We start from the raw sequence: 26,496 nt of genomic DNA, 5'->3' as shown, positions 1-26,496 counted from the left end.
CATCAAGTGTCAAGTGGTAAGCAAAAACGAGTTGCAGGACTTGCAGCTCGCGAACATATTTTTTGATCGGGATGACAAGTCTACTGTCAGTGTATGTAGTGTAGTAGTGCGTAGTGCGTAAGCATAGTTGTTTTAAAATAAACAGGTAACAAATAATAAACTTAAAACTACAGTCACAAAAGGAAAGAAATAAGTAGGTACCTTCATATTATTAATGTCAATTTGTAGACCCACTTAGTGATTGCCAAAGGCGATGGGAAACTAGATAGAAGGAGAAAACGATAAAGGAAATGGGGACAAGAGAAGAGGTGCTAAAATTAGTCAGTTACTTCTACAAACACAATACGGAAACAGGCGGTAACACTCTGGCTCAAGGATAAAATCGGTCACACGGCGGCGATGTAAGTAGTTTTCATATAAAAATCGGTTCAGTAGAAATAAAAGTATATAGTCCGTCGCATGATTTTAATTAAAAATAAATAAAAGCTTGACGAAAGCGAATCTAAATAAATGTTAAATAGGTATGTTTAAAACTGAATACTTAATGGAAGATCTCAATGGCAAAGCCCGGATATGACGTTCGCAGTTGGTATTTGGTAATTCATGCGAGCTGCAAACAATCGCACGATTTAATTAACGTGACCGCCGCACGTGTCGTGTGCTGGTAAGGAGAGATCAGCTGGATTATAATTTCAGCTGATGATGTGAAATTTGCCGTTTGGAATGACAATTTTGTAATTATTATTACTTAAGTAATACTATTAAAAGTTTGCAAAAAGTTTTTACAGCCCGCACATTATCATAAACTCCGCCATTTAGATTTTTTAAGAGTGCCCGGGATCTAACACCCACCTACCGAAAAGAAGGCGGACGTCTTAACCACTAAGCTATCACTGTTTTTTTAGCATTTATAGCATAGCGGGATTTACAGCAAACTTAGGTTGACGCGAGCGAAGTCGCGGTCATCAGCTTGTGATTCAATAAAGCAGCTTGTTTTCGTCACCTTGCACCAGTGTTTCCATGTACACGGTAATTACCGTAGATGCACCGTAATTCAGCCCTAATCTACCGTCAAGGTAATATGGCCATTACCTTGACCGTGTCACCGTAATGCAAAATCACGTTAAAAATTCATAATATACTGCGTAATAGTAGTATTTCGTCCTTATTCAAGCAATAAGGAAGGAGTAAAATGTAAAACTAATGAGATTTAACAAAATATTAATATGAATAAATCCGTATATGAAAAAGATATTGCTATACTAGGAGAGTCAGATTCAGAATAATATTAATAGCTGATTAAAAAGCTAATTCGTGACGTTTTTTCTTTTAAAAATGACACGGTATTCTTTTAGCTAATCCACCGTAATTTAATCTAGAAACACCGTAATTTTAACCCTTGAACACGGTAATTCTCAATTTACATATGGAAACACTGCCTTGCACTGTCACGTTTCGCTCGCACACACGTGACTCTGTCGTCACAGCTCACAGTTGAAGAGATTTAGGGCAAAGAATACGATTATTGTGACTGCAAACCTTCAAGATGGCTGACTGGTCGAGGATGAAACACTTTTGCAATCTTCTTCTTTAGGTACCCCGTCATTGACGAATTATTGAGTTTCCTTTCGGTGTTATGTGCGTTTTAAGCTTGCTTTAATAGTGAAGGAAAGCATCGCGACGAAACCTGCATGCCTGAGAGTTCTTCATTTAATATTCTAAAAGGTGTGTGAAGTCTGCCAATTCGCCCTTTCCCAGCCTGGTAGACTATAGCCAAACCATTCTCATTTCGAGAGAAGACCCGTGCTGAGTGAGCTAGCGTCTGGCAATAGGTTAGGCCTACATTCACGCCCCCTGCCGTATTTACTCAGGCGAATTTGCACTTTCTTCCGTCTCTCCGAACCTTTTTGAGTCCACCATGATTAGATAGGTAGGTACCTACTTAACCCAAAAAATGTTCTACCATAGGTACGGATGTTTCCCGATTTTATTCTTTGCTTGTCGACTTCTTAATTTGACGACTTCCACGTTTCACGATATATTTCTTGGAGATCATGCTAGGAGGCGAGTGTGTAGTCCGTGGCCTCCCCGATTGCCATCTCGCCCTGTCGCGTAGTATAGGAATTACGTAGTCTACTAGAATGTAGATATTCGGGTTTCTATTTCTTGGAACTTTGACTTTCCTTGTATGATTGTAGATCACTTTCAAAGTGTCGGGTAACCATGATAATACAGGACGCGGCCGAAAGTAATGTACATCGACCTTTAAATAGAAGGAGATAGCAGATTTGTAGAGCACTGTCCCTGTCGTTGAGACCGACAAAACGTCATATAGGAATGAGTGACAGAGGAAATGCTCTACAATGCCGAAATGTCATTGTAAAGGCATCACTTTCGGCCGTGTACTGTACTATGTTGCGCAATGTAGGTACCTACTACCTACTATCTTCACGTCACGTGCACATTTGCGTGACGAAATTTTTGGGTCATTCATTAATCTTTAATCGGGAAACCTCATATAATTAATTAGTTTTCTTCCAACTAGAAGCAAATGATAATATTTTTTAGATTTTCAGAATGACTGTTTCTTTTAAATTTTAAGTTGCAGTTGCAAATTTGTGCATCAACAGCCATTTTAGGAATCAGTACCCTTATCAGTACCTGTGTTTGTTTGTTGGGTTGTTCTTCAATCACGTCGCAACGGTGCAACGGATTGACGTGATTTTTGCATGGGTACCTATAGATAAAGACCAGGCAGAGTGACATAAGCTACTTTTTATCCCGGAAAATCAAAGAGTTCCTACGGGATTTTTAAAAAGCCTAATTCCACGTGGACGAAGTCGCGTGCATCAGCTAGTAAACTATAACTATAAAAGCTTTAAAGTTGAGCCAAAAAAATATTTGGGTCTCATTCTCGAGTTGGACTGGACAAAACTATAAGGGTTCCTTGTTTACCGCGGAATCTCTAAAAATACACGTTTGACGTCACGGCATATAATAAACTAGGTCATTCTTATTACGAACAGCGTCATATAAGCAACTAGCTGATGCCCGCGACTTCATCCGCGTGGAATTAGGTTTTTTTAAAAATCCCGTGGGAACTGTTGGATTTTCCGGGATAAAAAGTAGCCTATGTCACTCTCCAGGTCTTTATTTCTCGACTCTAGTATCATAAGGTCGGATGTGGATTTTTGCTACTTTTCAGGAGAGCCAAAACAAAAATGCTAGGGAAATCGGGTCATAATTTCTAAACTACTAGAGATACAATTTCAGTTGTTTTTGTAATATTTAACTCTTAACTGTACCTGTCATTAACCATTACTAGAAATACTTTATCATTAATAAATAAAATATAAACTCACAATTTCTTCAAAATGGACGATATGCGACTTTATGCTGGTAATATTCGTAACTGTGCTAAAAAATTGTGTGCATAAGTTGTAAACCGACTTTATGGCTGCAATTTTTACTATTACAAATTTGAAATAAAAGTCGGATCTATTACTTAATATTTCATAATACGTCTTAACTGATTATACATAAGTAATATTCGGACAAAAGATCACAGTAGTTAGCTCACAAAAATCATTTAGGAGTTTTGTGAGATAGCAACAATGTACCTATCAGATTTTTCTGAAACTGATTAGTTAGATCTGAAACATAATAATTGCATTCGCCCGATAGACGCAATGACGCCGACGGATGCAATGGTCAGCCATTGCATCCGTGTAAACCTTGTGACTTCTGAATGAATGAAAATAACATTTACAAATTCACAAATAAAGCCCATTAATTAAAAACAACGGCCAAAAATTGGAAAAAAAATTACAAAGTAATTAGAAACCTACAGTGGGCCAAACATTTTTTGTGGAATTGCATACATGACGGTTACATCAATATAGCTAAAACATGCCAACATAGCCTGATTTTCCTTATAATGATTAGGTACGTAAAGTAAGAATGGAGGTCAGCAGGTACCTACTGCAAAAGTTGGTTATATTTTACAGTGGATAATGGTTTCTCATTATGTCGTATATTGGGCGAAAGCGGGGAAGAATTTTAAGTTTATATGTACCTATAACATACTAATGAAATACAAAAAAGTCTTCTTTAAAGTAGTTTTTATAAAATAATAACACCCAGCATTATTGCGTTAGTTGTAGCCAGGTAATATATTCCGAAATCTGAAAATCCCCGCCGTTCTTATCTTTTTTTTTTGATATAACAAACGGTCCTGATATATCACCTTTGTAAAGGGATGTGGTCTTTAAAAATATGTTGTAGTGCCAAATCAAACTTATCAAAAAGTTTTGTTTCCTTCGCATGTTCTTGTAAACTGTGACCAATCTCTTAGTTTAGTAATCTGCATTGTTTTCAGCTGTTCCCTTTTTTTCTATTTGTGCATGGATTACATCTTACTCCACGTAGGTACATGTTGCATTTTAGCATAAAGCTTGTGATTTATCACCTTTTAGTGTGGTAATCCTTATAATAATCATAAGTAAGCCATAACGATTATCATGCTCCGATTATGACCGACACAATTATCAGACCACAAAGTCAATTCTTCAACAATTTCGAGAATACTTTGTTTCTTCTCTAGTAGATTAATGAAGACAAGATACTGTTTTATTCCTTCCGCTGCAGCTGATGTTTTCAGACCACATTAAAGTAGCAACACTGCTGGTAGCATCATGAATCGTTTTTAAGGTGCAGAAACTACGCAGGTATAAGGATTTACTGTTAGTCAAATCTGGCATTGCCACTTTTGTAATAAAAAAAATACTTTCTGCTTTCTTGAAAATTCCATTGCTTCTGTTTCGACTGTTCTTTTTAACAGATACTTTTTTAAACTGTTTCTTTCGTGTTTTAGTTAAGTTTTTTATTTTTTTACTTTCACTTTTATTAGTTGTTTAATTAATAAATTAATTTATACTACATTTATATTTAAATTAACATAATCTAAAGCTTCCTATAATAAGGTATGTTTCGTTAGAATCACTATCATCACATATTGTAGGTGCCTTATAATTTCTGCTCTCGATTAATATCAAATTCGGTCGATTATAAGACGGGTAAAGAAGAAAAAAATTGATTAGGTACTCTAATTTTTTAAGGCTACCTTAAAAACTAGGGCAATACATTTTTGAACTGATGATTTGAACTATGATTCATAAAAAACACCATAATGCACGGTTTTTTGCTTAGTGGGGTATTATTATATTATATGTTTAGATTTCCATGGTGTGATTTCGTGGTCCTAAAAGATTTTCTAGTCTACATTTTCAAAATGTCTTCAGCTTTATTCTGGCTCTTTACTTTTTTCCCGCAGTTTAGTCCAAAATTTTGGTGAAATAGGATGGATCTCTTACCTATTAATCACATCAACTTTAATGTAGTCACAAACAAAAAGCTTTATTTCAACTTACTTCCATGAATTTTATTGCAAAATTATTTATATTACAAGGCAAAAAGTCTTAAATGATTCACAGTCCAAATATTAATACAAAAAATTTGAAGCATAACATCTGTTATGATTTTACCTAACAAAATTATTACATATTTTAGAAGCAGAAGTGCGTAACTGCAGTACCAGCTAGTATTACAAATAAACTTATTTCGTAGCATAATGGTCGAACTCAAAATACATCTATCATTTTTCTCCATTGCTTTGGTGCATACATACGCAAGTCAAAAAATATAATTATGGTTCTCCAAATTTTTAGAATGTGTTCAGATACGACATTATGCATGTATTTATCTTTGCAACGAAAAGAGATAGAAATACTGGTGTCAGCTTGGCAGAAAGAGCCCGAAATGCTCATTATCTTTATGTAAAAAAGTGAGTTTGGTCGGAAGTACACATCCGACCTTATGATACTAGAGTCGAGATTTATACCCATGCAAAAAATCACGTCAATCCGTTGCACCGTTGCGACGTGATTGAAGGACATACCATCAAACAAACACACTTTCGCATTTATAATAAGGGTATACTGATTTTGATAAACCATTTGATTTGATTTAATTTGAACTATGTGTATGTTTTGTTTCAGCTACAATTCGAACGACGGCTTCGGGCGCACAGGGGAGCCCCTCAGCTTCGCGCCGCCGTCAGAGGACGAGGCGGAGTACCCGCCCGGCGTCTACCTCAAGAAGGGGAAGGTCTCGAGGGCAAGTCGCACTGAATATGCCCGATTTTTATCTCTTTTTATCATTTTTTTTGAATAATTTGGCTTTCAAATAAATTAGGTATCATCATCATCATCTTCATCTTCATCGACATCATCATCATCATCATCATCATCATCATCATCATCATCATCATCATCATCATCATCATCATCATCATCATCATCATCATCGTCAACCAATAGACGTCCACTGCTGGACATAGGTCTCTTGTAGGGATTTGGACACGCCACGGTCTTGCGCCGCCTGAATCCAGCGGTTTACTGCGACTCGTCTGATGTCGTCCGTCCACCTAGTGGGGGGTCTTCCAACGCTGCGTCTTCCGGTGCGAAGTCGCCATTCCAGCACCTTGGGTAGTCCAGCAAATTGGGTATAAGTCCCACAAATTTCTATTGCGCTGGAACCATATCTCATTAACATCGAAATGACGTCATTTTGACGTCAGCCGAAATAAAAATATACCATCAGCTCAAAACTTCAGTCTAATGCAGACTTCACTAAAATGGAAAATCACTAGATTAAGACGACGGCCTTCTAAGAGGTCTATGAGGTCGGGGGTTCGATTGCGGGCAAGTGGGCTCTAATTTTTCAAAGTTCTACAAGGCTATCTTGGCGCGTGGCAAAAATCGGAACTAACGTTGCGTCAAGTGTCCCCTTTGTTCTTTGCCTTGCCTTTGTTCACCAACAGCGCCCCCCTGTCAATGTCATTGAAGTGCAAAGAGAGCCTTGTCGCACTGTAAGTACTTCTTATGTTGATCACTTAGTAATCTTAGATCCTAATGATCTCTTTGTATTACAGCAAGACCCAATGTCTCACCGCATCATAGAGAAGCGTCGCCGCGACCGCATGAACAACTGCCTGGCGGACCTGTCGCGCCTCATCCCCGCGGAGTACCTGAAGAAGGGTCGCGGACGAGTCGAGAAGACCGAGATCATCGAGATGGCGATACGGCACCTCAAGTTCTTGCAGGACCGCGTCAATGGTGCGTAGGACACTCTGAGGCTGTAGGGCAGTGTAGGGTGACTTTTCAAGTTAACGGTAACTTCTAAATATTTTTTTTAAAATTTTAACAACAACTTCAATGGTTGGTAAAACACTTAAATAAAATGACAAAATAACGGTGTGCATATTCCCAGCGGAATCAACTTTTTTTTCAACAAGAAAAAAAGTTTTCTTCGACTTTTCAAAAAACAAATTGAAATTCAGTAATAAAATGTTTAAAAAAAAACCGGCCAAGTGCGAGTCAGGTTCGCGCGACGAGGGTTCCGCACTACAGTCGTATTTTTTCGACATTTCGCACGATAATTCAAAAATTATGATGCATAAAAATAATTTAAAATCTGTATTAGAATGCACAGGTGATGCTAAATACTTCGAAAATTGAAAATACTAATTATTAGTTTATGACCACAATTTTTTTTGTGTGATCTAACCACAAATTCACGGTTTTCAGATTTTTCCCCGAATGCCAGTTATAAGACCCACCTACCCGCGAAATTTCATGATTCTAGGTCAACGGAAAGTACCCTGTAGGTTTCTTGACAGACCAACAGACAGACAGACAACAAAATGATTCCCATAAGGGTCCCATTTTTCCTTTTGAGGTACGGAACCCTAAAAACATCAGTTTCTAATATGTAGCCGTTCTTGACCTATAGGGTCGAATTCAATCTACACTTTTTACTCCCTTCCCCCCCTGAAAAAAGCTTTTTAAATATATATTTTTTATGCAATATTCGACTGAAGGCCATCAGTTTACATATTATTATGTTTAAAGAAGTGATTACCTACGTTCAGTAATTCAGAAGCTCTGACAGACAGACGGACAAGTGCAATTTCACTCAAGTAGCCTTCAGAGACTTCGCTTCGCTCGGTTTATTCAAATTTAGTTCTTACCCAACTACCTACCTATCCTTAAAATAAAACGTATAGGAATATAATTAATAAAGGCTTGTTTTTAAAATAGCTAAGCTTTTCGAGCTAAGGTTATAATTCAGGCGCACGGTAGTGCAATAGCCAAGTTCCGCCGAGTTCATAGTGCAGTAATTATTATAACTACACCATTTCTTGTAGGTTAATTTTATACGTTTTAAATATATACCTACAAAGTTTAACTATATAGATCTATATTCGATACAATAAGAGAATATTGGCTCGCGACTATCAATGACTTAGTTTTCTTCAGACGCTTCAAGATTGATTTCCATCAGAATTATTAACATAGTAAGTAACCTGCATAAGACAAGAATACTTTATTTGTTGTACATGTATTATGTTTCAAAAATTTTGTTCTGAAGTGCTTGTTTTGTTACTATTGAAATAATTGAAAGCTTAAAAAAATACTCGGCTATACTCGCTTTATTTCTTCAACACAATTAAACTGCTCAGGTTAATTTGTGCCTCCTGCTATCTTCACTTCAATTTGTTAAGTTGACACAACATTATATCACATTTGTGAGTGCAGTCAGCAGGAATTATCAACTGTTAGCAAATAGCAATTGAATAGCAACCACGGTCACTGCACCTTTTGAGGTGCAGTTTTCATACGTATTTGACAATATTTGGAAAAAATTACATATCACTCGCGAAAGTTAGTCAAACAAAAAGCGAGAATAGCCGTTGCGAACAATCAATCTGTGGTACAGTATATTTAAACTTATTGGCAGCTGAGGAATTGGTCACAAGTTGCATCGCAATAACATATTTTGGGTCACTGATGTAATTTCCGTCATTGTTTTGTCCTACCTACCTTTGTGGACCTGCTCTCACAGTTCACTTCTCAGCTGCCAAAAGATTGAGTCAAACTATACGCCACTACACTGAAGAACGCTAATGTTTGCGAGAGTCCCCGCCGAGAGATGTTCCATCTTGCACGTGGGTTGTTGTAGCCGCCGAGCGACAAGCGGGAGAGGAATTCCGCGCTGGCTATCAAGAGGCCGTGGCGGAGGCAGTGCGCTTTCTCGTCGAAGTGCAAGGCTTCGGACCAGGGGACGGGCTATGCATGCAGCTCAGTTCACATATGCAGCGACATTGCGATGCTGTTACCAAAGGTTGGTGGTTTTATAAACTTATTAAAAGTCTGAAATCTAGTAGATTTATTGAGCTTTGTAAGCTGAAGTGAACCTAGCAGTGCATGCAGTTACAGTGTGTTGTTTTGAAGGCTTTTAATTTTGTTTCTTCAAATAAAGCGAATAAGTTTTTAATAAAGATTCTAGTTTTTTGACCCAAAAAGACATAATATATTGCGTGTTATAAAATATCATGCTACCATAATTCCAGTTCTCACTTCATCTTTTTCAGGAGATGCCATGACACGTAGTGAGAAGTCGAGGTCGTCAAACCCCGGGTCTTCTTCAGAGACGACCAGTTCGTCAAGCAGTTCTCACGGATTTGCCGTAAAGGTTATCCAGAGGCCCGAGCTGCCACCTACCTTCCCAGTTGAGCCCTATGAGCAGGAGCGGCCGGCGGCTGGGCCCCAATATCCTATAGAGTGTGAAAGAGGTAAATAACTGAACTTTAAAACTCTTTAATATGATCTGGGTATAAGCAACTCAAAGGATCGTTGAACGTAAGGATCCCAAGGTGCTAGAATTACCAACCTGCACCGTAAAGCGCAGTATTGATAGATTTCCCACTAGGCGGATAGGCGACATCAAAATAATCGTACTGGAGCCAAACGGCATAAGATCGTAGACTATAAATCCACGCTGTTTCCGACTACATCAATTATTTTTTCTTTAAATAAATAGCCAGTAGTTCGAAAGCTTTCAGTCCTGTATGAGTAACACATTATATCTGATTTCAGTACAAAATCTAGCGGCACCAGAAGCCGAAAGCCAGGAGCCCTTACCTTTGGATGGTCGGATCAAACGCGAGGCGTTGCGGAAAGTGCGCAAAATTGAACACTCGGACGATTATCTCCATTCCTACAAGTTTAAGAACTCTATAGAGAGGCGATTTAGCAGATCCCAGGATACAGAGGTATGGAGATATTTTTTATAGAAGTTTGGTTGTAAGCTACTGTGTAATAAATGCCAGTTCACATAACCGCTGATTGATCATCTATAGCTTAATGTCCATAGTTAAACAGTATATTATAGATGGTGCTAACTAACAATAATGGATCCAGATGATATATCCGATTTGTTTCAGAAGCTCATCCATGTTATCAGACATTGTGTAAACAAATATTATCTCTGGACTCTTCTCAAGTTTCCTCTAGTATGACTACTTCTCAAGTTCTTTCAAATTATCAGATTTCATTTCAGCGAGTTTTTCCATTTTTAGTAAAGTTTTCTCGGCAGTTTAACTTGAGTTATCCGACCTACCTACCTACTTTTTATACATAGTTATGCAATAAATTATTATTATGACTTAAGAAGGATTGACCGAGAAGGAGTTGTTCTACTTCTGCCTAGAAATTCGAAGCCAAAATCTTTTCAAATAAATTTGGTTTTTGGAAACAAAAAGCTAACGTGAACGAGGCTACACAAAGGACTGTCTGTGATCAGTATATTAATCCGAACCGGTTAAAAACTCTAAACAGCATAACATCATTTGGATCCAACCAACACTGCGTCCTTTGCACAGGCGGCGGACTGCCCTCCACACAGTGGGGTTAACGGTGCGTCTCATGGCAAGCCATATGCACACAAGCGACGGCGTGCCGCCAAGCCTGCGTCATCTGTTCCTACCTCCGCATCCACGTCTACTGAGGATACCTCGCCACAGGTAGTTACGCACTTATATTACTTACCAGTCAGTTCTCTCATAATTGACGTAATGTTATGTTTAAAAACATTCTTGTATTTATTTAAAACGCAGGTACATATTTACGTTACCTAATTTAAAAAATGTCTTAATTTCAGGACACGTCAAGCGAATCCCCTCATAACCACCATTACGACAAGCCTCCACCACCGACGCAATATGTGCCAGTCTTCGCTCTCAATTCATTAGGTAAGAAAAATAACCATCCCCACGATTATCTTAAGATAATGTCCCATTTCCTTTCATATGAGACTCAAGTATCAATTTAGATGCTTATAATGGTAATTATCAGATATTATGTAAGAACATTTTACACAAGTCCACACCACCCTCAATTTTAGCAAAAAAAAGTATAGAGTCATATTGTGTGAAATTTTGTGTGTTACATTGTTATATTCTCTACGTTTTCACAGGGAAATACTACGTGCCACTAAGCGTAGAGTACGCTTGCATAGCGCGTCAGCTTGGTGCCATGGACTCGGAGACGCGCCCCATCACTGCGTTACATCCAGTCACTATACACGTCAACTTTCCCTGCCTCAACTACCACGTGAAGCGCGAGCCAGTTGAACGGCAGTGGCGACCTATGTAAACTTGTGCAACCACACTTGCATCTTGCTGTTTAATTTATTGTAATCATGGTACACTACAAAAGGCACCAGCCCCCCCCCCCCCTCCCCCCTAAGCAAGAGTAGCGATTATCACATATTTGATTGGCTGAATTTATGACATTCATGTTGCAGCTGAACATTTTAGTGAATAGTGAAAGAGTGTCAGCCAATCAGAGGTGATCGCGATCGTCGTACTGAAACAATAAATCTACGGTATGAGGCTAGCGGATAGCTAAACCACCTGTAAGTACAAGAGAAGAATTAACAACCAAGACTAAAAAGGTGGAGGAGGTCTCTGACAAAATTGCCGATTTTCCGGGAGGGTTAACCCGTATTAAGTGGCTTATTGCTCGTACTCACTATTCTTATGAATGGCAATGTCAGAAGAAAACTTTAAAGTGTCTTTTACATCTTATACAACTAAAAGAAATGGACAGAACTGGGTTTTTAATAAATCCAATGCCTTGCAAGGATTCCTAGATAGAAAGTGCAGTTAATATCGGATGTGCTCGTTTGCTTGTTGTGCAAGTTAAAAAAAACTGGCTGAGAACTATTTATATCGGCATACAGTTAAAGCGTACCCAATCTTAACCTAATACTATTTTAGTAAAAAAATGTACCTACCTACTATGTAACTACTTAAGTCTTATCGCAAAACTTGAAGTGCTATCTTTAATAAATGTGCCAAAAATGTATTCTGTGCAATGCTGCTGGTACAGCTATGTACCTATTTAATTGTTTAAGAGATAATAATAAAAAGGCAACATCCAATTGTACAAGAACTTGTCGAGGTGCACTGCGGTGCGCCCATGATAATTTCATTGTTTGAATATTGTTTTTTTTTTCTTAAAACATTTATAATATTAAGTTGGGTTTGTCACGCAGTTCCGTACATGCTCAACGAGCAAGCTCAATAGTACATATGGAGAGAAGAGCCAGCACGTGCCAGACCTTTGTTATTTTATAAAAGCTGAAATTTCTCTGCGTATTGACATCCTTAAATTTTTAAACTTTAAGGGTGTCTGGCAGGGGCTTGCCATGATACTAAGTGTCTGGCAATGCATGACGTGATTTCTAATACTAGGTATTCTGAAGAAAATATTAAAAACTAGCTGCCCTGGCGAAGTTCGTTCCGTCTAACAGTCGATTCAAATTTTTTAAATTTTTCTCTCTGTAGAACCATCCTCGTACTTCAAGGAATATTATAAAAAAAGAATTAGCGAAATTGGTTCAGCTGTTCTCGAGATTTGCAATGAGCAACACATTTAGTGATTCATTTTTATATTATAGAAATAGACTTTATACTTTGACGTAAGATTTTTAGACCGTTATTACCTGTTATCTCCTAACGCCACTATGATCCTAACAAACATCCAAACAAACGTTTCTCTCAGTGTTAGGGACAGTACGCACAGACACTTTCAGCTTTTATAAAATAACGAAGGTCTGGCACGCGCTGGCTCTTAGTCCAATAGAAGCATCGACATTTCGTCACACATCGAACTCGCTTGAATGAATTGTAGAACTGAGAGCATGTACAATACGTAGCGATATGTCTTTCTATTTTGAAATGGTGTAGCAGTTTTGTAAATAAGTAACGGATTCTTAAGGCGCAAACACATAACTGTGTTGTCGTTGTGGTGTATTGTATCCACAGATTACAACGAAATCTGTCGACGGTCAAAATTTGAACCGCAGTTCGAGCTTCAGTGCGCTTCGAGTCTCGACAGAATAGTAGGTATGCGCGTCTTTACGTAATGGTGCTTTCACACTCATGGCAAACATCGGCCAATGTCTTTTTTTGTAAGCGCTTGAGTGTAGAAATGCATTACGGCTGAGATCTATAGACATATAATATATGCTTTACGAGACATATGTCTTGTTTTAACTCTTAAGTCTGAGCAAGGCACTTGAAACCAAGGCACCTTTTGGACTCATGCGTTTACTGACAATATTTGTGTCTGATCTCTAAACTAAACTAAAATGACAGGTCTAAATCTATTGCTACCCTTTTCGTCTGTCGAGTCGTTGCTCTCTGCAGAAAAGGATAATAAGAAGTGGTACATACCTAGTTTTGAACTTGTCAGTTTAGTTTAGAGATTGTACCTGTACAATAGAATTAGCCACATTATTTAGCCCGACGTTTGCCACAAGTCTAAAAGCCGCATACCTAACGAACGAATACAGCCCACATCATGACTTGCATTCTGTTGCGTCACAAAACACACGGCACAACACCACAGTAATGTGACTGCACCTTTATTCAAAAGCAGGGTCTCGGCAAATAGGGGTGCTTTTAGTACGAATTTATTGTTAAGACGACGCAACGGTGTATAAATATTAGAATTACCTACCGTAATTTTTTGTAACCTCATGTAAATAATATAGATTACCTAATTATTATAGATGCCTATATTGTAAATTGTAAGGTAATTAGGTACCTACCTAACTTACCTACGTACCTAATTATTAAAATTATTTATATTTAATTATTTACAGAGATTTATCTATTTTATGTAGACAAGTATTTGTGTTTATTTCAAATTAGGTATAATGTAAAGTATACAGTCAATGTAAATAAAAAATAAATATAGCTATAATTCACATAATTAAATACCGTTTAGCGTGTTACACTAGTCTTGTTCGTTTGCTTTTTGTACACGACTTGCACGCGCAAATTAGTTTTGCGCGTGCGTCCTTATCTCAGTAACATTTGCTTCAAGTTTAAGCAACAGCATCACAACAGCATATGCACGAATCGCGCACATGCGCACAAAAAGATGCAAACGAACACGGCTATTGCAAGGTCGATGATTATACCTACGCATGCGTCATAATATTATAAATAAATAAAATATTATTGACCTATCTAAGGTTTTAAATACATTCCACATCAAACTTTCTAACATGTTGAAAAAAACAGTAGCTCTCAAGTTTATACTAAAACATAACTTGAAAATAGGTAAGTACTTATAGGTAAGTACCTACTTTAGTTTTCCTTAGTTTACTTAAAAGTTAATAAAGAACCTAGCTTCTCGCTGAAATACGGCTCTTACGACCTTGATATCGCGAACTGTCAATGAAAATATCATGATAATATGAGTGGAAAACCTAACTCCAGAAGGTCTAAAGCGCCGGAAAATTCGCGTCAATTATGCGTTTCTCCGATAAGGTTTTTGCGATTTGTTTATCTACCAAACTAAGGAAACAGTATACTTTCAAAATAATAACGTAATAGGTACCAAACGTTGATTATAGCTTTGTTAAAATATCATCCATCTCACTCTCGAGTATGTCCCACCCGTATGTTGATTGGAACAGCATGCATATTCTCGCTTAACTTGGAGCGACTATGGAGAGCACTCTTAAGACGCTGTGGTTACCTAAGTTTCCTTCTCTCCCGAACTCTAACATTTTGAATGATTGTGAAAGAATCAGTACCTACGTACACTTTTAACAAATGTGGTTCAAGTTCCTGGCGATCATTTCAGACACAGCGTCTTAGCTCTTAAGTCAACTATGGAAAAGTGGATTCATAGATATAATGCGTAAAAAATGAGAACTCACTCGCCGTTTATGTGTCAACTGGTATGCCAAAAGTATGATTTTAGTTTATTTTATTTTATTTAGATATTTAACTAACTAGATTTAGGTTTTTAAAAATTCCGTGGGTATTCTTTGATTTTCCGGTATGCCTCTCTACCCGCCTTCTACACTCGTGTCTCTGCCGGACTGCCGCGGCCGTCGTTATTATTTTAATTTCGTGACAGTTGACACATAAAGCTAAAATGGCGGGTGAGTTCTCATTTTGTACGGACTATATCAAATCTATGTATTGTATGTATAGGTATTATTTTTATATTTATAATTTTATTATTGTATACCTAACTAGTGATTGGTGGAAGTGAACAGAAGACTGTAACACGTGGTGATAAGACATACCATTGTATACCTTGTCTAATATATGATGGGGATTTTGACAGCTCAAGTCCATGAAGTTTCGTATTTTTTCGGTTAAAATATACCTACTACAGATACGTACTTTATTGATTAGTACCGCCCACCCCACTTACCGTAGTGAAGTACATACATACGCATACATAACGAATAACCACAGACTATCAAAAATCAATTTTGAAATAAAAACAAATAGAGCATTTAAAAATTAACATTTAAGTAATTTATATTATTTTTTATAAATAAATATTAAGGTTCTTTGCAGTAAAATATCACGTAATTATTTGTAAAATAAACGAATACTTAGGTACCTAGTTATAACTTTGTTGATTTAATTTTTTCATTGTTAACACATTGAATATTCCAGTCGTGTAGCGTTATTAAAATTTATAAATGGGAATGATTTTGATCACTAATTTTATCAAAAAAATAATTGTTTTACATTCGAATCTAACCATACGGCATAACCATGCAACTATCAATTCTAAGTTATATGGCGATAATAATCGATAATTGAATAGGTGCACTAACGATTATACACTAGGTACCTCATCCCTAGCTGTCAGCTGTCAAAATCACCATCCTACATTAGAATAGTTACGTTGATAGTTCCGGCTGTGATACAGAATGTACCTAGTCAAGTGCGGCAACCTTGACAAAGTTGATTTTTCGAACATTATTCTTGTTATAAGACTTGTAGATTTTATATTATGCTAGATTTAGGGTAGCTGTAAATAATTATTATATTTATACCTACACAGACTAAAGTGAAAGATAAGAGGATATAAATAGTCGAGAAAAACGTCATCATCATCCCAAATCTTCGTCCGAGTCAAACCCATCGCCGTGCCACAACGAACGTGTCTCCTCTCAGAATGAGAAAGATCCAGGCTTTACACACCTTTGAGAACATTACTTAATGGGGGCAAGCAGGTTTTCTTGCGATGTTTTCCTTGCTTATAAAGCACATATGACGCGTAAAATCTAACTCCTTATGCGTCATCTTAACTTTTTGTGTCAAACATGTCAAAAGTACGATTTTAGTCCTTTTTAAATGCGACTGTACTTTTGACTTGACAGTTGACCCATGGAGTTAAAATGGCGCGTGAGGAGTCATTTTTTACGGACTTACCTATAGCTCCTAGGTCCAAGATCGAGTTCCGGATCCTCCCGAACAGGCCAACGTCAACACCAGGGATTTGTTTATCTCAGTGTTAATAAATCGATGCAACGAAATAAATACATGTTTAAAGAAACGATGCATTATCTTCTAATATTGTATAGCTTACTGTGACTATTTACCTACCTAGTTACTTCTAGGTATGTATCTTAAATTACTAAACCGATTGCAACAAAATGCATGTACAAAGCGAATAGTTTCATAAAAAAAGGTACCTAGGTACTTACAATAATGTACCATAGAAGTCTTCAATTACTCGGAACCGCACTATATTTACGCGTCATGAATGTTGAAAATTAGTGCGGTTACCTACTGTGGCGGCTACGCTCTTCTTTGCGTCACCCACCTATTCTAATCTGGTCTCACTTTTATAAATAGGGTTTGTAAGAGGTCCGTTTATTTTTCTTTTAATTGAAAAGTTAACTGTCTGTGTTAACTGCAAAGTTTTCGCCATATTGTTTAAATTTTAGAGGTCCGTTTATTTTTCTTTTAGTCTGTGTATGGTCTGTGTTAACTGAAAAGTTTTCGCCATACATTGTTTAAATTTTATTTTTATTGGTATCTATTTTTGACTAGCAACAAGAAGTTCTTGTTTGGTCAATTTGTTAGCGTTATAATTTTCGAAGATGTTTCAATATACATATTTTGTAAGAATACTATACAAGTTTTATTTATTTACCTATACTTATTTCAATACATCGTCATCATCATGATCAACTCACTACAGAAAGCGGGTCTCCAATCAGAATGAGAAAGGGTCTAGCCTTTTTTTACCCTCCTTATTTTGTATTTATGTAACCCTCTGAATTAAAATGCATTCACATTCAATCATATCAGAAAGTTTAGAAACTAATTATATAACACGTGGGTGACTCCACAAAAAATGTGTAGCTGTTCTTTAGACCGATCTGCCCCAAACCAGTTTCATTAGAAAGGCAATAATTCAAAGATGGTTTTAGAGCACTAAAACAATTAATTTAAAACAATTAGGTACATCCGTTTTTATTAGCGTACTAACACACGCCGCACCGTCGGGTATCCGCTATAGTCTACGCATTTTAAACCGAGTCGTCGAGTTATCTGTCTTTTTCGCTCGCACTTACAGGTCGTAGGCAAGTGCGAGCGAAACAGACAGATAACTCGACGACTCAGTTTAAAATTCTAAATGAAGTTCTTTAATTTTTGTCCTCATGCTATTATTATCACTCTGAGAGGAGACCCGTGCTCAGTAAGTCGCGGGCATAAGCTAGTCAATAATAAAAACCTGAACAAATCGTTATTTGTATTAAAAATAACACACATTTGAATTCCAATAGATTTATTTTATCTTATCAATAAAATTATCTTTTAGCATTTTTCCTCTTAGATTTCCCAGGTCTTGCATTCTTTTTATTATTAGGCTTAAAGTTTTTAGTCTTAAAATTGAATGGTTTCTTTTTGGCTGAACTGTTGAACGCATCCATTTGATTTGTCGACTCTCTTGTATTTGATTTAGATCCCTTCTTTTTGCCTCCAAAACCAAACTTGCTATCTTTCATTTCTCGTTTCTTGTTGACTCTTCTGCCCTTTGCGTTTTTAGGGTCGCCTTTGTTGGCATTTTTGCCCTTATTGTCGTCCAAAAAGTCTAGGTCTGTAGATTTCCCCTTGCGAACCCTCTTCAGTTGTTCTAGCATTTGTTTTTTGTCAGCGGCCTGTTTCACCTTGGAGTCAATCTGAAATCAAAACCAGTTTTATTAATTACGAAATACTAGAAATTATATTTTTTCTACACCAGACTCTTCATATACATAAATATTTGTATCTTTTCAGCGATTTTTTAGGGCTTTGATTATGAAAATGACGTCCATTTTCAACGATTTTTTTAGGAAATCCAGCGTGTCATTTCCAAGTATTTAATGGAAAGGTGGATTTTTTTGAAAGAAACTGTTAGGGGTGTCATTTCTGAGGGTTACCCATAAACCATCTTAAATGTTAATATGCGGAATCCTAACAACTGAGGCTGGTGTTTGTAATTTGCAGTACAAATAGACAGTACTAGCTACAAAAAAATAAGATAAAAATGATATCATAATAATTATGTATGACTAGCTTATGCCCGCAGCTTCGTCCGCGTGGACTACACGAATTTCGAACCCCTGTTTTACCCACTTAGGGGTTGAATTTTCAAAAATCGTTTCTTGGCGGATGTCTACGTCATAATAGCTATCTGCATGCCTCAGCCCCATACGTCTAGTAGTTTGAGCAGTGTGTTGATAGATCAGTCAGTCAGTCACCTTTTCGTTTTATATATTTAGAACAAATAAATATAGCTTATATATAAAAATTGGCTTTGTTTTTCACCATACATAGTGAGCCTGTGAGTGACTCAAACACTAAGGCGGTGGTCTGTAACAAACGCCGTAGCTCGCGTCCGACGTGATAACGCACGAGCGCCGTGCGCCGCATCCATCATCGTCATTTCGGAGCATTCTGGCGTACGGACGTCGCGTTTTTTTCATAGAAGATGGTGAAATTTACGAAGGAACAAGATGAATTACAAATAGAATCAGTTCAATTAAACAGAATTTTATTTTATTGATCAACCCTCGACCTCTCTCTTCACGAAAAGATCGTGACGCCTTTTTCTTCTCTCCTGTTTCAATAACATGTGTAGAACAAGATCATCATCCTCTTCCTCTTCGAGAAGAACTCTTAAAATTGTTTGTTCATCCATATTTTAATCGCTCACGTCCATTCACATTGAGCGCATGCGAGAAACTAAAACACTTCCGAGTGACCATCGCAACGCTGCGCCGCGTTCAGAGTCAGCAGACGCTGGACGCGACTTTCGGCGTTTGTCACACTTTTGTTTACAGACCACCGCCTAAGAGAAGAAAACCATCCACAATATACCAAGTCCCACGAACCTGTACTCTCTTAGCGATCTTCTTCTGGTCGCGCAGCTGCCGCACCTTCTCCGTGCGCGCCTGCGCCGCTTGCTTGCTCATCAGACTCTTGCGCACTTTCTGCATGTGCTCGTCCGACTTGGCCATCTCCGCGAAATAATCATCTGGTCTGAAAGAGTAAGTTATGATCATCGTTAACCCATCAGTGACTCGCCACAAGACTCTCCTCTGGAAATGAGGAAGGTTTACAAGGTAATGAACCAGTTTACAAGCAAATGTCTTGAGAAATAAGTTACCTTCTTGTCGGTATATTTAGTTCCTTAAGCCTCTTGATGCCATCCAATACAGCAGCTTGTGCCTGTCTGTGTAAGAGGTTCTCTCTCTTGAACTCATTGAGCACCGGGTCCTGTGTGGGGTCATATAACTTGTTGCCTTTTGTATTCTCCACTACATTCCTGGAATATATCACACATTCCTATACACAAAATAGGTAAAAAACCGGCCAAGTGCGAGTCAGGCTCGCGCAATGAGGGTTCCATACTACAGTCGTATTTTTTCGACATTTTGCACAATGATTCAAAAACTATAATGCATAAAAATAAATAAAAATCTGTTTTAAAATGTGCAGGTGAAGACCTTTCATAATATGATACCCGACTTGATATAGTTATCTCACTTCGAAAGTTGAAAATACTAATTATTAGTTCATGACCACCATTAAATTTTTTTTGTGTGATCTAACCCTAAATTCTCAAGGTTTTCAGATTTTTCCCCAAATGTCAGCTATAAAATCTACCTACCTGCCAAATTTCATGATTCTAGGTCAACGGGAAGTACCCTGTAGGTTTCTTGACAGACAGACAGACAGACAGACAACAAAGTGATCCTGTAAGGGTTCCGTTTTTCCTTTTGAGGTACGGAACCCTAAAAAGCACTAAAAAAATCTGTCTATTTTATTTTATTTTCTTTATTGGGTTTACCAACAGCTTAGTCATTCACAAATACAGTCACAAAAACAATTTTAACTATGTAAAATACATTCACAAAATGACAAGCTTATTATAGGCAACCACAGCATGCATAAACTTAACATACATTTCCTAAAGCTAATTAACAAAATTAAATTACAGTCTAGGGCAAGTCGGACTTGCACTCAAAGGGTTCTGTACCATCATACAAGAAATTAAAAAAAAAATCATGGTTGCCATTTTGAAATTTTTACTATTTGTTGTCATAGCGGCAATAGAAATACACATTCTATAAAAGTTTCAACTCTCTACCTATTACGGTTCATGAGATACAGCCCGCTGACAGACAGACAGTGGAGGTTTTGTAATAGGGTCCAATTGGCACCATTTGAGTATGGATCCCTAAAAAGAAAGGCATGAGCTTGTAGTAAAGCCTCAAGTTATTGTATCATCATTCAACCCATCACCGCCACACTAGTGAGAACAGGTCAGCAAATTGTTTAAAACAAAAGTTAGAAATTCAGAATCCAAACAACAGACCAGAACAGACCCCAAATAAAAGGCTATCACTGATCTTAACTGCTGTATTTCTCAGCACTATTATCATATATTGCCTTATTAAATCCTCAATAACTAAAACATTACTATAACTAAATAATGTAATAAATACCTCCTCCTTTGTGCTGTCTGTTGCATTTGCAAGGCTATATCTGGAGCCATTGGGGCCACAGTTGTAACCAAGTCAACAGTTTCTAACCAAGGCAGTTTTAACTCAAACTCCTTCAACTTTGCCTTCAAATCTGCTACATTGTTTACATAATTCTTCTCTACTTTCTCTATTTCCTCATTTAGTCCTGGCTTGAGTAATCCTTTTGCAAAAGCCTCTTGCAACTGTAATATATATATACCCTTTTTATTTATATAGATGCAACTTTGTAATAATTTTTATCTGTGCTTTGGTTACACAATAATATAAAGCACATAAGTACAGGTAGGTGAACAAACAATGGAAAAATTTCTCTAAATTTCTCAATACTAAGTTAATGATTTTAGGCTAATTTTGTGGTTAAAAGCCATATTATTATAATGTAAATAACAGTAGATAATACCTACTAAGTTATTAATACACACAGTGATTTTTATGTTAAAAATCGTAGCTTTAGTTTTAAGTACGTATTAATTATCACCACTTAATCATATCACCTTACAAATAAAAATTTATGACAATCAGGAAGCGTAAAATTTTACCAATTCTGAATAAATAATTTCAGTTTGAGTTTGAAAAATGTAAAATAAATCATATGGTTTTACCAAGTATTTAAAAAAATAACGGGTCAATCTCAAGTAGTATAGCAGATCTCTAGGCTCCTACTAGTTGAACAAACAACATCAAATGACTCCAAGAGAGCCACTGCCATGAAAGTAGTGCCAGTGGTAATTTCTAAAGGAAACCTATGTCCGGCAATGAACGTTTATCGGTTGACGACTCGAAATAGAGAGTATTAGTTCAGATATTTAATTCTGTCATCTGAGGTGATTTAGTTAGACATTTGCGTATGCATAATGCGGTTCTGAAAAAATCTTACTCAAGATAAAGCTACATAAGCTAACAATGCTCATGGCATTTAAACCAAGGCCTGTCTATCATTCCAAGCAAACATTTGAGTAGCTAAATCCTAAAAATCTTTGTAGCGAGCAGGAATTACACTTACTTCTTCATCCGAATCAATATCTGTGTCGCTATCGTTCATTACGAAATCGCTCATACTGACGTATATTAACTGGAATATTGTTTAATTAAACTTTTCAAAGGCTTTTCCAACAAAGAAATAAAATTATTCCTTTACTATTTTACAATCACACAACATAACCTCAAAATTCCAATATTCAAAAATGACAATGTGCATTTGACAGTGACACAAATCACAGATCACTATAAATCACAGATATGTCCAGTGGCCCACTGCAATATGCAACTAGCGTGGTCCCCCCAGTCCATATTAATCTATGCCCCAGTCCCTCTCGCTCAAGCAGAGGTAACTACTTACTTGTGAAATGTTATTTCGTCTATTTTACGTTCGCTATAGTATACTGCAACCCACCATTGCACAATAACTTCAAAACAACAAAACGAATCAATTATTTATTTACAATACCTACTTGAATCAATATAAACTCACTTCACGTTGTTTGCCAAAATCTCACGTACAAATACATTTTGGAAAACAAAAAAAAGTGGCCACGGTGATAAGGACAAAACATAGGTAATCATTTTGTCACGTTCTAATAAGAGCTTAAATGCATTTAGCTATCTCGCTCTAACAGTAAGCGTCACAACCATAGCTACTTCATTGTGTTTCATAGACATTCGAGTGTCAACCATGGTGTCAAGTTGGACTATTGAGGGACTAATGTTTGTGTGATTGATAGGCTATTGTTGGTTGTATAACGCATAAAATGCATTTTGTACAGACTATACATGGGTAACATTGATATTGTAATGGATATAGTAGCGGAGGTTTTTAGGATACCATTAAAAAAGGTTTTGCGTATAGATCGACGGAAAAGAGTGAAAAATTAAATGAGGGTGCTACTTTTGTTCTTCTTGTACATGTACACCATGTACTGCAACCAAAACAATATTGATATTTGTCATTTTTGAAATTATTAAAAACATTGGAGAATCTATATCGTAATAATAGTAAAACCAAACACTATGTCGTAATAATAGTAAAATTGTATTTATAATAATTATACTTCGTGACATGCACTGGTGAATTGCTCAAAGTGTCCTAAAGGTCTTACTACCTCCCTTGTAATAGCTCATTAGTCAAAGTTAAAAACGTTTGCTTAGTTCATGTATACTTCTTGAATATAATAAAACAAGTGGAAACCCACCGTGTGCTACTACGCTACACAAAACAAAAACTCTACCCGTCTAACCGTCTTCGCATATTTGCCTTTATAAAATACCAATTTGGGGCACATCGGTTGGGTGGTGTCAATATTTTGTAATTTAATAATTTCTACTCTGAACGGTCGCACTGTTTATGTGTGCGGCAACGATACAGTCTAAAAATTATTTTTGTGATTCTTTGCGACGTTGCGACGCGCGACGCCACTTGTTTGCGACCATTTTGCGACAAACAACCGGCAGCACAACAGGGTACCTACTTTTTATACAAAGTGTTTGGCTGGCCTCTGGCCTTGATGTCGGAACGCACCTTAAAATAAAACAAAGAATCAATGGAACGCACCGATTTGTATTATTCTGGAAACTGAAATTTTAAAGTAAAAAAAAAAACTTGAACTCTTTGCTTCAACAATAGACAACTAGATTATCTCTGTATTGACAGATTATTGTTAAATTGATGGTCAACTCAACATCTTTTTATTCAACTTTTATTTAATTTGCTTCTAATTCCTATTTTTTTGAGTTTCGCAAAAGAGTAAAAAAGTGATTTATTTTTTAAATTCGTTAAAAAAAAACATATATTGTTTATTTTGTATTTATATAAAGGTAATGTATTTAAAGCTATATTTGACCGGAAATATCAAGTACTTAGACATGTTCCGTGAAACCCCCCGTTGTTTTGTATCAAGAAAATGCAATGGCCGCCATCTTCGACTCTTGTGAATGTTTTGGTCGTAGTTTCGGACTTTGAGGCCTTTTTCAATTGTGCTATGAAAATACAGGGTAGAAATAGTTTCGCTACATCGTAAGAATATTGAATTCATTAACGTACAGGTTAGTATTAAACTCCTTCATTATTTTATCTGAAAGTGTTTACATCTGGATTTCGTAGCCTAACTTTTGTGGTGCTTTATTTTTATGTGAATAGTTTGTGATATTATTAGCGTTGTTATGAATGATTCACTAAAATTATATTAATTATGTCATATTCGCTGATATAAATACACAAACCTCATTTATTTATGTATTGATATATTTAAAGCCTTTAGTTACTAAGCGGGATATTATAATGCATCAGTCCGAACAAATCAGTTTTATTTCAATTGCAAATTCATTTATTTCCGCGTTATAATTCAATTTTAGGTTAGTGTTTACTTTTGTGATGTTTGGAGACATTTCAGTTTTTGTGCCACAATAATGGCGGCAGTGAATTTTAACCTAGCCACCGATTTTCCTAATTTACGATCGACTAGCGGAGGCTTATATGTATTTTTTTGCTATTATTTGTTGTATTTTCTCGTAGGAATCAGAATAATGTGACTTTTGACTATTTTCTGGAACAATGACCTCGAATGTCATATCGTATTTGTGGACTATAAATATTTTCACAAGATCGCTATGCCGCGTTCGGCTTGTGAAGATTGCAATGGCAAGTGGATAAAAAGATGATTTTCGATTGCAGTCAAATAAAATAACTTGGGAGGCCGGGCGCTCTCCAAATCTTCTCGGGTTCGACCCAAGATGCTATTCTCAGCATGTCGGCGACATCAGAATATGAGCCAGCGGTCCGGCAAGTGAGTAGATAATCATCGCATTTCACATTATTCATTAAACTTTTCACTCTAACTCTCTCAATATAACCTTTATTTTTCACAACAAAAATGTCTGCCATCAGAAAGATTTCATCATTTTATACTAAAAATCATTCTACATAATTGATTTTTCTAAATTGTTTTATTGTTTTCATTCGTCATAAAACTAACTGGCAATTGGGTGTCATCTAAACAAAAATAGGCAGACAGCTGCATATTTCTCAACAGTTAGGTATAATTCAATATTTTGGGAAAATAAAGAATATCAGTAAAAGGGGCCTTAGTGTAACTTTGCAAGTTAAAAAACATATGGGAGATAGATTGATCTGATGAAATTATATGGAAATGTCAAATAATAGATTTATGCTGGCACACATGTAACTAGCTAACTCCATGCCTCTGTGACCATGTTAGAATTAATATTTAGCACAACTTGGTCCAACCATAGTGGTAGGGGCTGAATTATATGGTATATGTTTCTAAAAGTAGCAGAATTACAAAACCCTTACTGTACAGTAACAGTGTACTGTATGCCCTATTTAAGTATTCAACAGTTTATTACTTAACATAATTATTCCTTCTACAGTGCATATTGTTCGTCACTTTCACATTATCATATGAAACAATTTCATTTACACACAGGTAATAAATAAACGATTTGAAATTCAGTGTTGTATTATTGATACCTTTAGTTTGTAATGTAAAAATTGTAATTTGTATGTTTTTATTTTTATAAATGCAAAAAGTGTATTTGTATTTTCAGTTTTACTGGTGAGTAAAGGTTACTTAGGCCTGGTATCTATCTACCAATCTGATAGGCAGAGATGTGTCTACCTCATCAATTAGATTTTGTTGATAGATGATGTGATAATTTTTCACATCATTCTGATTGGTCTGCTAAACATATCTCTACCCATCTCCGCTATAATGGATACTGGGCCTTATACCGTACCAATGCTAAACATCTTACAGCTAGTCTGTGGAAGAATATGTACTTAGGATGTTGATAGGTGTTGTTTAAGAATGGTACAGTTTTAATTTGCTGCAATCCTTTTATTACTTATGTTACTATTTATGATTATGATTAAATATTTTTAATAATTTTTGGTCTATTGACATTAACTATCACCAAGTTGATGAATGCATTTAATAGAGCTACTTTAATATTCAAGCACTTGGTTTCTTTATGTTGATCATATGATAATTAATTCATAATATGGGGGACTGTGTTAGCTACAAGTATAGCTCTGATTGATTGAATTTAGAATTAATGGGAACTTCTACAAGGCATTGAGAATATTTGGGTGTATATTCAAATATTGTAAGATCTCAATTCCTAGCTACTTATTATATAAAGCACAATTTACAAAAAAAGAAAGATAATGCAATTTTATAAATCCAATAAGTAATTCCATTGCATACAAAC

The 26,496-nt window shown here is 36.4% G+C and overlaps 4 protein-coding genes across 6 annotated transcripts in view; 2 read left to right on the top strand and 2 right to left on the bottom strand.

The window, feature by feature from the left end:
* cwo (transcription factor cwo) overlaps positions 1-17,367 on the top strand; it is a 37,361-nt gene extending 19,994 nt beyond the window's left edge. Inside the window, exons 2-9 of one of the 2 annotated variants that reach the window (XM_034968763.2) lie at positions 6,057-6,165; positions 6,992-7,175; positions 9,082-9,243; positions 9,494-9,694; positions 9,999-10,174; positions 10,784-10,924; positions 11,062-11,152; positions 11,377-17,367. In XM_034968763.2, the coding sequence (XP_034824654.1) occupies positions 6,057-6,165; positions 6,992-7,175; positions 9,082-9,243; positions 9,494-9,694; positions 9,999-10,174; positions 10,784-10,924; positions 11,062-11,152; positions 11,377-11,555 (1,243 nt within the window). In that variant the 3' untranslated portion in view covers positions 11,556-17,367. Of the gene's footprint in view, positions 1-6,056; positions 6,175-6,991; positions 7,176-9,081; positions 9,244-9,493; positions 9,695-9,998; positions 10,175-10,783; positions 10,925-11,061; positions 11,153-11,376 lie in introns of both variants that reach the window. The other variant, XM_034968762.2, reaches the window with a different exon arrangement.
* Arl8 (ADP-ribosylation factor-like protein 8) overlaps positions 1-26,496 on the bottom strand; it is a 153,372-nt gene that overhangs the window by 38,311 nt on the left and 88,565 nt on the right. The window lies entirely within an intron of this gene.
* On the bottom strand, positions 18,009-22,485 carry LOC117982411 (probable rRNA-processing protein EBP2 homolog). The gene is made up of 5 exons (XM_034968764.2): positions 22,277-22,485; positions 21,235-21,455; positions 19,893-20,051; positions 19,618-19,765; positions 18,009-18,423 (listed from the first exon to the last, which is right to left on the bottom strand). Exons 1-5 carry the CDS (start codon positions 22,328-22,330, stop codon positions 18,052-18,054), a joined length of 954 nt encoding a protein of 317 aa, XP_034824655.1. The 5' UTR covers positions 22,331-22,485; the 3' UTR covers positions 18,009-18,051.
* upSET overlaps positions 24,147-26,496 on the top strand; it is a 29,723-nt gene continuing 27,373 nt past the window's right edge. For both annotated transcript variants that reach the window (XM_069498712.1, XM_034968760.2), the window contains exons 1-2: positions 24,147-24,312; positions 24,941-25,052. In XM_069498712.1, coding sequence (XP_069354813.1) covers positions 25,014-25,052 — 39 coding nt within the window. In that variant the 5' untranslated portion in view covers positions 24,147-24,312; positions 24,941-25,013. The remainder of the gene's footprint in view (positions 24,313-24,940; positions 25,053-26,496) is intronic.

The sequence above is a fragment of the Maniola hyperantus genome, chromosome 5 (assembly GCF_902806685.2).
Source record: "Maniola hyperantus chromosome 5, iAphHyp1.2, whole genome shotgun sequence".
Classification (NCBI taxonomy): Eukaryota; Metazoa; Arthropoda; class Insecta; order Lepidoptera; family Nymphalidae; genus Maniola; species Maniola hyperantus.
The sequence above is the reverse complement of the archived record's forward strand: the minus strand, read 5'-3'. Positions and strand labels throughout refer to the sequence as shown.

Coding starts and splice junctions, on each gene's coding strand:
- LOC117982411 (XM_034968764.2), bottom strand. CDS start 22,330: ATGAGCGATTTCGTAATGAACGATAGCGACACAGATATTGATTCGGAT. Junction 21,456..22,276: donor ATATTGATTCGGATGAAGAA/GTAAGTGTAATT, acceptor TATATATTACAG/TTGCAAGAGGCTTTTGCAAA. Junction 19,766..19,892: donor CTAAATATACCGACAAGAAG/GTAACTTATTTC, acceptor TTACTCTTTCAG/ACCAGATGATTATTTCGCGG.